General features: G+C 43.0%; 1 protein-coding gene across 2 annotated transcripts in view; it reads left to right on the plus strand.

Annotated features, from left to right (window-relative positions):
• RYR3 (ryanodine receptor 3) overlaps window positions 1-12596 on the plus strand; it is a 584152-nt gene that overhangs the window by 480753 nt on the left and 90803 nt on the right. For both annotated transcript variants that reach the window (XM_025390215.1, XM_025390216.1), the window contains exons 61-64: window positions 2927-2976; window positions 3381-3441; window positions 6231-6469; window positions 7848-7929. In XM_025390215.1, coding sequence (XP_025246000.1) covers window positions 2927-2976; window positions 3381-3441; window positions 6231-6469; window positions 7848-7929 — 432 coding nt within the window. The remainder of the gene's footprint in view (window positions 1-2926; window positions 2977-3380; window positions 3442-6230; window positions 6470-7847; window positions 7930-12596) is intronic.

The raw sequence follows: 12596 nt of genomic DNA on the forward strand, positions 1-12596 counted from the left end.
CTCGGCCTCCCAAAGTGCTGGGATTACAGGCGTGAGCCACCGCGCCCGGCCGAGATTTAGCTAAATTTTATGAAACACTTAGCATAACTGAACATTGAGTACAGTTTTTCATATAAGAGTTATTGCCCATTTGTATAAAACTCATTGTGAAACGTCACGATGTTTGAAATGCTGAGACGTGCCTGTGTAGTATGATCTCCATTTTCCAGATGAAGAAATTGAAGTTCAGTTGCATTCACTCCACTGTCCAAAGTGACTCTTCTAAGTTAGGACAAGAATAAAAATGCATTCCTGGCCGGGCGCTGTGGCTCATGCTTGTAATCCCGGCATCTGGGGAGGCTGAGGCGGGTGGATCACTTGAGGTCAGGAGTCTGAGACTAGCCTGGCCAACGTGGCAAAACCCCATCTCTACTAAAAATACAAAAAAATTAGCTGGGTGTGGTGGCGTGCACCTCTAGTCCCAGCTACTCTGGAGGCTGAGGCAGGAGAATCGCTTGAACCCAGGAGGCAGAGGTTGCAGTGAGCCGAGATGGCGCCATTGTGCTGTAGCCTGGTCAACAGATGAGTCTCCATCTCAAAAAAAAAAAAAAAAAAAAAGACCAGTCCTCTCTATCACATCAAGTATGATTTATTCTACACCATAATTACTTACTCTAAGACAGGAGAAGCCCCATGCTGTCAACACAACATACTCTTAAAATCAGGTGCTGACCGAAGATGACCTCCTAAACATTGGCAGGATGCAGCAGTGTTTCTTGTAAGAAGCTAGGGAAACAGTGGGTAAAGTGAGATATTCAGATAATCCAACAGAGGGCAGGTGTGTCTGTTTACCTGTTTTTCTTAAATTATTAATTCATGGAAATGTAACATTTGTTCAACCAGGCACCATTTTTCATGGCTGGAATACAACCTGGAGCTGATCAGCCTTGCAAATAGCTCTGAAATCCGTCAGTGGGCTTTCTGCCCTCCCACAGAAGCAGTCGTGTTTGCACTGAATGTGTCTGCATTGCCAGACTCCTCTTTGCAGCCTTCGTCCTTGCCCCACCTCCTCTGCATCTGCAGCCCTTTGCCCATGGGTCTCAGACTCTCCCTGAGATTCCTTTCACTCATTGTCTTCAAACTCTGAGATGGAGGAGGCGCTCTTGGCTAAGGACAGTGCCTCCAGTTAAATCCCGGGCTCCATAGGCAACAAGCAGTAGCCTTTGGAAATTTCAGATCCAGGCCTTGGCATGCCTGAGAAAGCACTTCTGACAATGAGATTAGCCTTGTTAGTATCAAAATCAAACAACTCAAATATCTGCCTTTGTTAGAAAAACGTTGTTTTGTGTTTATACAGAACATGTGTCCACTTGAAGCATTTTCACCAGATATACCTGAGTTTACCTGCCCCTTATTCTGAAACTCAAGTCCTATGATGACTCTCGACAGTGAGAAAGTTAGCACACAGAACAGTTAAGGGGCTTCCCCAAAACAGCCCAGCTAATCACAGAGCTGCAGAGCCCACATTCCACAGGGTTAGCCCCTTGCCCCAGCTCCATGAGTTTGTATCAAACAAACTCTGAAAAAAATACCACGTCTCTGAAAAAAACACCATGGGAAAAGCAAAAGAGCAGCCCATATTTAATTTCACCCTAGATGGCTGCCAAATTTCTGGTAACTTACCGTGTGTTCTCTTAAGCTATAGGCCAGGGCTTCCCAACTCTTTTCCACTGCAAAACCAAGTAACTAGCCGTGGGAACTTTTGCTGTGATTTTCCGGTAGGCAGCCCAGACAGACTCAGGGCATTTATTGAAAACCATTCAGAGGTGAGCAGGTTTTCATCCCCATCAACTCTCAGGATGCATTCCTTCCCCATTTGAGTTGTCCTGTGGCGCTTCTTACCCCATTCTTACCCTGCATGGGGTAAGAAGCTCCGCGACAAGTTATGAATCAGAAACTGGGAATGTGTCACCAGGGGACCCCATGGCCTAGACAGGTGGCTTTTCTCTCTTTCTCTTTTTTCCCTCGTTCTATTCCACTGCTTTCTGAAGCAACTGCAAAGTTCTTGTCGAGCCATGCCAGTGTCAGCAATGTCAGTTCTGAGCAATCTTCCCAAGAGCTTCAGCAACAGAGGTCAAAGGATGGCCACAGTGCCCCTAGATGAGGTCCATTAGCAGCATGTTCAGAAACAGTGACGGGCTCCTTTCTAACATCACGAGGCCCTCGTTAGGCACTGTGGAAAGTCAAACAATGAGGCACAGCTGAAACTTCAGCGGTTCCGCGTGCAAAATATGGGTGAAAGCATGAGGGAGAGTCAAAAAACACAAAAATATACAGCATGGCTTTCCTAGTTTCCAAGGGCCCAGTTAGAACAGTGACCTGGTCAGGCCTGGAGACTAACTGGAGATGACAGAGAATATACAGTTCTTAAAATGTTTTTGTTTAACACAATCTCACCTTGTACCTGAACCGTTAACACTTTCCAATCCCAACTTTCTGCCAACCTCCCAACTAAAACTTCACACCCTCAATGGAAGGCTACAAAATGGTTTGCAACCCATTGCAACAAGGGGAACATCATGCCTTTTTCCAGAGTCTTCATTTATCCCTGAATGTCATACAAATAAACGTTTCAATACATGGTTGTCTATAGCAAAGGATACTTTGCACTGTGTCACTGCAAAATACTATAAATGTTTCAGAGGGATTGTGTTTAATAAAGATGGAGCTGCCTGCAAGGTACTTTTCATGATTCTCCAAGGCAGTGTGAGCCACACATGTTCCTGAGTGTGGACCAGAGGATTCTTTGCTAGGAACGTAGTGCATCTTCCTAGAATGCCACTCTGTGCCCTCTGTTTCACCGTGTAAGGGACATCGGGGTGGGGGATACAAAGTATGAGTCCTTTCATCTCTGTGACTTTCTGAATTGTTTTCTTTTCTGCTTCAGCCTGTTCTGCAAACTTGCTGCCCTTGTTAGACACAGAATTTCCCTCTTTGGTAAGTGAAGTGTTGCTAAAGGCACCGCTCCTCCCTGTAATCATCCTGAACTTGTACTTTGCCTTTATTTGTGTCTTCCTCAGACCACCCAGGCCTTGGGACTAAGGTGTCACCTAAATTTGCCATAGAAAATTGGTCTGAAGCATGATAAATGACCTCTTTACCCTTTTAACTGCTCAGATTTTCCACACCAGTGAAAATTTTCATCTCTGCCTCTGACATCCATCATAAAGCAAAGGCTGTGTCAGGCTAGAAATTAATGCATTGTCTCTGAGCACAGGCCTAGCACTTTATGTGTTGGTAGTTAATGATGCTGGGCTGTGGTTTGTGCATGTGGAGAAGACTGCATTTGAAAGACAGGCTGAGTGGTTTGGGGGAATCACAGACGATATTTTTTATTCTAGGTAGTGATTCTACTACAATGGTGAGCTGTCTTCACATCTTAGCTCAGACACTTGACACAAGGTAAGTCTGCCCAGTTTTTCCCAATAGTTTCTCATGACTTCCTCTCTGACCCTGTCATCTCACTAATTTTACTGAAGAGAAGACAGATCACTGCTGCCAGGGTTTGGGAAGAGAGAGGAGACAAGGCAAAGACCCTAGAAGTTAGCACTCTCTTTTTCACAGTTCACATAACGAGAGTCACTGCCATGGCAGAGACGGAATGCTAAGGCCTGATCAGTTCTTGTCTTTCCTTCCTAAGAAGTTCATCTTTCAGAAGATAAAATATATAATGTGGCATAGCCCACTGGTGGGTGGTGAATCTACAAATGTTATGGGAAAGATGAACAACAGCCCTCTGAATTCAAAATGGCCAAGGAAGGAAATGCACAGAGATCTGACTTCCAAAGAATCAGAGACAAAGACGATCCCATGGCCTAGGAATTTGGGAAGAAGTGTTAAAAAAAAAAATACATAAGTTCTGGTAATAACACAAATGATGAGACTGAAAAAGAGAGATGCAGGCCGGGCGTGGTGGCTCACGCCTGTAATCCCAGCACTTTGGGAGGCTGAGGCAGGCAGATCACTTGAGCTCAGCAGTTGAAGACCAGCCTGAGCAACATGGTGAAACATCTTATTTACAGAAAATACGAAAATTAGCTAGGCATGGTGGTGCATGCCTGTAGTCCCAGCTACTTGGGTGGCTGAGGTGGGAGGATGGCTTGAGTCCAGGAGGTGTAGGTTGCAGTGAGCTGAGATAGCGCCACTACACTCCAGCCTAGATGACAGAGCCAGATCCTGTCTGGAAAAAAGAAAAAAAAAAGCAGCAGTGGAAAGAACTGACAAGGAGCTTTCTTTAACGTGTCTGTTAAGAAGGGTCCTTGTCAGATCGGACACCATAGTTTCTGCCTGTAATTGAAGCTACTCAGGAGGCTAAAGTGGAAGGATTGCTTGAACCTAAGAGTTCAAGACTAGCCTGAAGAATGTAGCGAGACCTAAATAAGGAAGGAAGGGAGGAAGGGAGGGAGGGAGGAAGGGAGGGGAAAAGAAAGAAACGTTTTTATCAAAGTTGGGAGGAGGACACACCTCCTAAGACCCTATGCAAAAGAGGTTACCAGCCCAAAGGAGTGGGACACTAAAAGAGTGTCCCAAAGATGAAAATCCTTGATGAATTGAGAATGGCTATGAAAAAGGAGGGGAGTAAGGACTATTAAAGGGATGAGAAATCTTTAAGAAACTTGGGAAAAGTCTTGAGAGAGTCCAGTTTTTGTTTGTTTGTTTGTTTGTTTTGTTTTAAATGACGATGAGTTGCAGGTTGGTGTATTGAGTAATTATTCCTAACAAAACTTGGGACTAGAAAGTTAGGAAGGGCCAGATGCAGTGGCACGTGCCTGTAATCCCAGCACTTTGAGAGGCAGAGGTGGGGGGATCACTTTAGGCCAGGAGTTAAAGACCAGTCTGGGCAACATAGACCCCCATCTCTACAAAAAATTTTAAAACTTAGCCAGACATGGTGGCACATGCCTGTGATCCCAGCTACTCGGGAGGCTGAGGTGAGAGGATCGCTGAGCATGGGAGTCTCCCATGAGAGGTCACTGCACTCCAGCCTGTGCAACAGAGTGAGACCCCATCTCAAAAAAAAAAGTTAGGAAGACAGCTCATGTCTTCCTAACTTATAGGACAAGAACAAGCCTCACTGACTTAATTTCTTTGTTTTTATTGTCTTGGATGAATTGAATAATTATCAGGAGAATGATGTAGATAAAAAGCATCTGTCTTTGAACCAAGTCTTTCATAATCTTCTGAATAAGATACAGAAATATAAAACTTATAGATGACTTGTAAGCTTTGTTCCAATTCTAAGTTTTATGAAATACTGTAGTTTTGATGGAAGATTTCAAATGTCCAGAGCTGATCTTCATCCCTGTAGATCACATTTCAATGTTTTGTTTTGTATTTTCCAGAAGTGTGATTAAGCTGTTTACTTTAAAAGGGCTAGGTGTCTCTTTTCTCTTTCCTCATCCAATCTAGGACATTTCCTGCAAACTAACAGAAGTCTAAACTTCTGTTGACTTATTTCTTTGCTCTTTTTCTCTAAGAGGTCTCGCATCAGAAGAGTTTATGTTTCTAGCTAGCCTTTATAAAAGTTATTTAGCCAGGCTGGGTGCAGTGGCTTATGCCTGTAATCCCAGCACTTTGGGAGGCCAAGCCGGGTGGATCACCAGGTCAAGAGATGGAGACCTTCCTGGCCAACGTGGTGAAACCCTGTCTCTACTAAAAACACAAAAATTAGCCGGGTGCGGTGGCGGGCGCCTGTAATGCCAGCTACTCGGGAGGCTGAGGCAGAACAATTACTGGAACCCGGGAGGTGGAGGTTGCAGTGAGCTGAGATCACACCACTGCACTCCAGCATGGTGACAGGGTAAAACTCGATGTCTCAAAAAAAAAAAAAAAAAAAAAAAGTTGTTTATCCCACAACTTTTCTTAAAGCTCATTTCCCTGTTCTTTTAACTTTAGCCAGTTGCAACTTACTATAGATAATAGCAGGTGGCTTCATTCTAGATTGTTCTCTGCATTTCCTAAAGAGGTGAGCAGTATTTTCCTCAGATTGTCCAGTGGCTAGCCCCTCTGGGATTGTGTGATTCAGGTTTCTTCGTGGATGTTAACTGCTATCTCCCTTTCTCCTGACACAGTGTCATTGAGTGACAGGAGTGGCAAATGTCTGCCCAGGTGACACTGCCAGCCAGTTTCAAGAAGAGGATTGGCCAAAAGTACAACTTATCCTTCTAGATTTGAACATTGTTTGTTTGCAGGACTGTCATGAAGTCAGGCTCGGAGCTGGTGAAGGCTGGGTTACGAGCATTCTTTGAAAATGCTGCAGAAGACTTGGAGAAGACGTCAGAAAACCTGAAACTTGGGAAGTTCACCCACTCCCGAACGCAGATTAAAGGCGTTTCTCAGAATATTAACTATACTACAGTGGCCCTGCTCCCCATCCTGACGTCCATCTTTGAGCACGTCGCTCAGCATCAGTTTGGAATGGATCTCCTCTGTGAGTTCTACTGGTATTTGTCAGGGATTTATGTGTGCATGGCCCCAGATAGGAGGTGCAGGGCCCATTCACTTATGTTGACTTTGAGGGCAGAGCAGAGAGAGAATTATTCCATGACTTTTCCTTCTTAGATTAAAAAAAAAAAAAAAAAAAAAAATGGGGGAAAGTAGTAATAGACTCTTGGAATGGAAAGAAATTCCCTAACTTGAATATATAATATTTATCTTTTTCCACTTTTGTTCTGGACCGGAATTTCCCATCGGCTAGTCTAGCTCTCAGCTATTGTACTCTCGCTTCATTTGAAAGGTTATCTGAGTAATACAGTGGGAGATAGATTTGCTCCTGGGTTTTTGAGGCATCATTTTTCTTATTAAGAAGCCTTAATTTATTCATTGGATACCAGGAGCAAAGGAAAAATGCTAACATTTCACTATCTGAGCTTTCAGAAGACTAAAGTTGGTTGGTTTTATTTTAGTTTGCATTAACACCATGTTTAGTGCCACCATTTCCAGCCCCCTGTGCAGAGAATCTGCCACCAAACTTCAGCTTTACACTTTAAATGTTGGGACATGATTTAATTTGACCGGTTGTTGATAGCTAGGACTATGTCTTTTATATCCTTGAACAACTGAAAATCAATAATTTCTGTTGTGTGGGGGCTGGGAGAACATCCAAACTCATTATTTTGTGTCATAGAAACGATGCAATTCCTTAGCTGGAAAATAAAACATTAAATTATTTCTGAAAGTAGTCCCAGCCTTGGTATGAGCTCCAGACATGGCTAGGGATGTTTAGCCTGCAGATTCACAAGCAAAACATGCCCATCCCCTAGGAAATATGATAAAAATCATGCTATTGAATTGCCTTTTGCAGAACACCCAGCAGAGAACTTGGGATAGGCAGACATGAGGGATTTTGCTCTGTCTCTAAGGAAAGTCTAGCAGTTTGACGTATCTTCCTGGGAAATGAGCAAAAGGCTCATTCAAGCTTCAGATTTTTTGCATTCTTCCTTCCCAAGGAAGGAAATATTGCACTGGATAAAATTTGGCTAAAATGTCTGTCTCTGTTGGAAACAAACCAAATCGCATTATGGAAGGACCCATTGGTCAAGTGATTCCTTTCCCTGTGAAGCAATGTGGTCTTCATGGTAAGCCCCACAGAGGAACTGGGATTGCTCAGTGGAGGATTTTTCCTATCTTTTTTTTTTTTTCCCCAGTCCAGCAATTAGCAAACTGGCATCTGGGTAGAAAAGGGATATGTTTGTTGAGAGAGAGAGGTTTTACTCTTGACTGATGCTCATGCATTTTTTTTCCCTCTTCATGGATCCTTTCTGTGTTCAGGATTGGTGCAAAGCAATGACATTTCTTCTTTGTTTCAGTGGGTGATGTGCAGATTTCCTGCTACCACATACTGTGCAGCCTCTACTCCCTTGGGACAGGAAAGAACATTTATGTTGAAAGGTAATTAGTGAACGAAGAGGCTAACACTTTCAGGCGTAGCAAAATGTTACTTACAGTTTTTTAAACACTTAATGATATCATTTCAATGCAGCAAAACCAAAATGCTCACTGTTATAGAGTGGTGGTTTTGAGATTCTTATGGCAATATAAAGAAGTGCAATGATGAGGCTATTGAGATTTATGACTTCTGTGGAGATAGCTGGTGAATGTATGTGGCTGGAGAAGCAATATAGCCAAGCTAAATCATGAGCTTGTAACCAAACTGTGTTGGAGATATGTCTGTTTCTTCAGAATCACAGCTTCTAAATAGCTTTCAGAGTGTCTGAGGTTAAAGTTTGCTGAGAAGCTCAAGGGACATGCGGCAGGTGCTTTAGTGTTTAATGAGTTTCTGTGTGCTACAACCCTGGACCTTTACCGGTCTTGGCTGTCAGATTTGCTATAGTTTTCAACAAGTGCACACTTTGGTATTAGCAATGCTAGTCAATCCTCTTGAGTCTAAGCAAGCTGATTGCAGAAGTGTGTGGGTTCCAGTTGGCCTCTCTAATCTGCCTGTTGCAGCAGAGGCCCTCGGTGACCCCTCGCTTTTCAGCATCAAATACTTTGTGTTCTGTTGTTCTGTTTAATCCGTGGGGAAGATCGGAAGGATAAACAGTATTAACAAAACTCTGGATCTTACTCTTATCCTTGGAAGATTTTTGTTTTCTTTCTTGCCTTTTCAAACAAGCAAACTGGAAAGAATTGAATCTGTGCTTACAATTACTTAATCTAAAATCCTTCGGTATCTATTTTCCATGATGCTTTTATCAAACAAATCAGCGGTGAACCCTTGTCTCATGTCAAAACTTATATTTATTCAAATTGCAATTTCTCAATAAAGCCAAAAATGAAATAAAAGCCTTCAGCCCCTTCAAGAACTAAGGAACTACTGACTTGAAGTCATGTACTAGAAACCAAAAACTGTTGTAGAAATGTCTGTTTCTTCATAATCACGGCTTCTAAATAGCTTCCAGAATACAAGAAGTTAGTTGAGGAACTAATGACTACATTTGTTTTTATTATGATTTTAAGTCTTTAACAGTTGTCAGGCTTTTCTTACTGTTTTACATAAAATATAGATAAATCTTTTATAATTTAGGATAGGAACTGGGCAGACAAAGTTTTATCCATATTTTATACCAAATCACAGAAAAACCAACAAAAAATTTTCTATTAATGCCAAATTCCACTTAAGGCAGATGTTTTTAGTTTATTCCTCCCACTGAGCATTTGTAAATACGTCCTCAGTATCTTTCTCATTCTCTCATTACATGTATACATTCACCCGTATGTCTGCATGGTTCTTTGTACAAGTTTTTATAAAGCTTATGCATTCTTCTCTTGAAAAAAAAAGTCAAAGAAAAGTCAACTCTGATATGTCAGACCAGAAAAAGACTGCTTTCCACGTGACTTTCTCTCCTTCATTCGTGCATTCATTCCAGGTTGATTGTGTAGCTGCAGCACCGTGAAAATTCTGTCTGTGCTTCGTACTCCCTGTTGGTAGAAGTCAAGGCTTGGAGAAGTCCCTAGGTTAAGGCTGTCGCTATTGCTTTTTTCTGTATTTTTTTTCCTAAATATTTTTCCCCCAAACTATGTTTCTCATCTGTTGGTTGGTTATTAGGTGCACTGCCAGTTCTCGAGAGTGGAGAGGATATGTGTGCTTGTGTGTTTTAAAATGGAGGAGAATGAACAGGAAGAAACAGCAGGCAGCTTCACCTCTGAGAAGCTGGCTCAGGACTAACTCTTTCTCCCTAAATCAGCCGTGTGTTTAGGCCTAGCAATGTACCAACGCTCAGCCTCTGATGTTCTCCCCCAACTAAAGTAAGCAACTGGCCCAGGTGAGAGGCTGGTGAAAGTCAGTGCACCCTAGAGTCATAGGACTTGTGTTTAGTGATTTAACGTAACTGTATCCCCTACTTAGAGAACTCAAGTCAGTGGCCACAAAATGGGCTACTTCTCTCACTCTTCGCTTCACCTGACCTCCACGGTTTCTCTAGGCTAGGAGTCCAGGTCATGAGAATGGCAGGATGGCAGGTATACTTCTCCCTACTCTGTTCCCATCTGCTACTCTGTAATATACAACATGGCCCCACATGCATGCTGCCCGCCGGGTCTCCCGTGGCCTGCTCACACCCTTCATCCTCATTGTTTCAGGGAAAACCTTTTCTTTTGGCCCCCTTAAAACCCCTGTATTTACTTGCAAAGATTTCTATGTCCTCTTCCAGGTCTGGAAAGTGTGTTTCCATTTCGGTGTCCTTACTTGATTTGGTTCGTATTTTATGGGTTCAGAGTTATCGTACATTTTCCAGTTTTAGCATAGATCAAGATGTCTTCCTGGTTTCTTTTCCTCATTTCTTGTGGGTTTCACAGAGCAAAGTACAATGAACCCACCATGTCTCTATCACCTTTTGCTGACATCTCCTAGACTGATGAACGTATGTAAGGGAGTCACTACGTCCTTGCTTTCCAGCTCCACCTGGAGTATGCTTTGTAGATAGAAATGATTCAAGACACCTTGGTGATAGGGTTGACTATGAGGGGAAAAGTCATTGAAACAGAGTACAGACATCTCTTTTGGAATATTTTCTAATTGAGAATGTCATTGACAAATGGAGTTTTCAGACACAAAATTTCAGAGAAGGATAATGGTTTGTGCATTTAATCTTGCAGAATACCTGCTTATTTAACTTGGAGACACTTTGATGAACTTAAAGAACATTTGATGGGGGTTATTCAAGAAAGCAAAGCTTGAAACTTGATAACATTAAACCCTGGGTCTCAGTTTTGCTTCAAATGAAGACTGAGTTTTCTACTTCATGCTTTAAAGCTATTTTGTTTCTTTCATCCTGCCTGGCTCCCTTTGACCAATTATTTCTGATCAGACATTGCACAGTGTTCCCTAAACCTCTAAGGTCACCAACACTGCTGTCTAGACCCGTGTCCTGCTCTGTCCCCACTGTGCTTTCTGCTTCTCTGTTGCATGCTATTTCCTGTCTTTAGTACCCTCTGGAATATAAATGAAGGAACTTTCAAAATTGCAAAGCACCATTTACATGGAAGACATTATTACTTTGATGACTTTGTCTTTTCCTGTATCCCTAACAATAGATTTTGAGAGGCAAGATTCAGATCTATGGAAGTAAAATTGAGAGATTGAAAAGGAAAGTGTGACTTGTCAAATTAGGATGTAACAAAAACTGAAATACAAACTGAACACTGTCCAGTCTGTCACCCATTGACCAAGTATGTATTGTGTGAAAAATACCGTACGAGGCAGTAAGAACCGAGACCAGACGAGCCTGGGCAACCTGGCAAGACCCAGTGGCTACAAAAATTTTTTAAATCAGCCAGTCATGGTGGCACATGCTGTAGTCCTAGCTACTCAAGAGGCTGAGGTGAGAGAAGCGCGTGAGCCCAGGCTTTCAAGGCTGCCATAAGCTATGATAGCACCACTGCACTCCAGCCTGGGCTACCAGACAAGAACTTGTCTCTAAATAAAGAGAGTTTCCATATCCAATGATAAACCCTTGCAATATATCCTCTGGCTATTATGGAGCTGTTTCTGTAGGCTTTTCTCTGCGGAAAGCTTGGCCCGTACCAACACTCCCTGCTGGGGAGCACTGATGGCCGGGGAGCCTTATATTAATAACAGCAAGTCTTTGCCTATCTCAATCCCTCCTTGGGCTTTGGGGCCAAAGTCATCCACACTGATATTTCACATCCGGGAGCATTAATTGGCAGACTTCTGGGTTTGACTTTTACAGACTTCTGGGTTTTACTTTTTTTATTTTTTCCTGGGTTTAACTTTTAACAGCTAGGCCAAGAGAGCTGTTGTTTATTTCTTGGCAAGAAGCTAATTAGCACCATTGTGCGCCCCAGACTAGAAAATGGCCCGTTGTGGAGCTTGTGGAGTGGTCAGGTTTGTCAGTAATTAATACGAGAGGGCAGGGCCAGTCCCCTGAGTCAACACAGCACCAGAGAACTGAGACTTAGCAACCGCCTTTTACCCCAAGGACTGCCTTCGTGTCTGACTAACCTTCTAGAAATCCACTTTCAGGAGATCATGGTTTTAATTTTGATCAAAGAAAGGGGGAAAAAAAAAAGAGACAGAGAAGAAGTACCAAGCCTCCTCAGGACCTGTTGTCTCCTAGGTTCATCTCCATGTAAAATTTGCTATCAGGCAGGGCACAGTGGCTCATGCCTATAATCCCAGCACTTTGGGAGGCAGAGGCGGGCGGATCACCTGAGGTCAGGAGTTTGAGACCAGCCTGGCCAACATGGTGACACTTTGTCTCTACCAAAAAATACAAAAATTAGTCGGGCGTGGTGGGTGCGTGCCTGTAGTCCCAGCTACTCAGGAGGCTAGGGCAGGAGAATCGCTTGAACCCAGGAGGCAGAGTTTGCAGGTGAGCTGAGATCGCACCACTGTACTCCAGCCTGGGTGACACAGTAAGACTCTGTCTCAAAAAAAAAAAAAAAAAAATCAGATTTGATATCTTACCCCTTGTTATTCCTGATTTTCACCCAGGTTTTCTTTCACCAATGCTCTCCCTGTGGCCTTGTCCTTTCACAGTTTATCTCCTTATTTCTTCCTCCAACTCACAAAGCAAGACTGAAGGAGAAAACACCAC

Source organism: Theropithecus gelada, chromosome 7a (assembly GCF_003255815.1).
Source record: "Theropithecus gelada isolate Dixy chromosome 7a, Tgel_1.0, whole genome shotgun sequence".
NCBI lineage: Eukaryota > Metazoa > Chordata > Mammalia > Primates > Cercopithecidae > Theropithecus > Theropithecus gelada.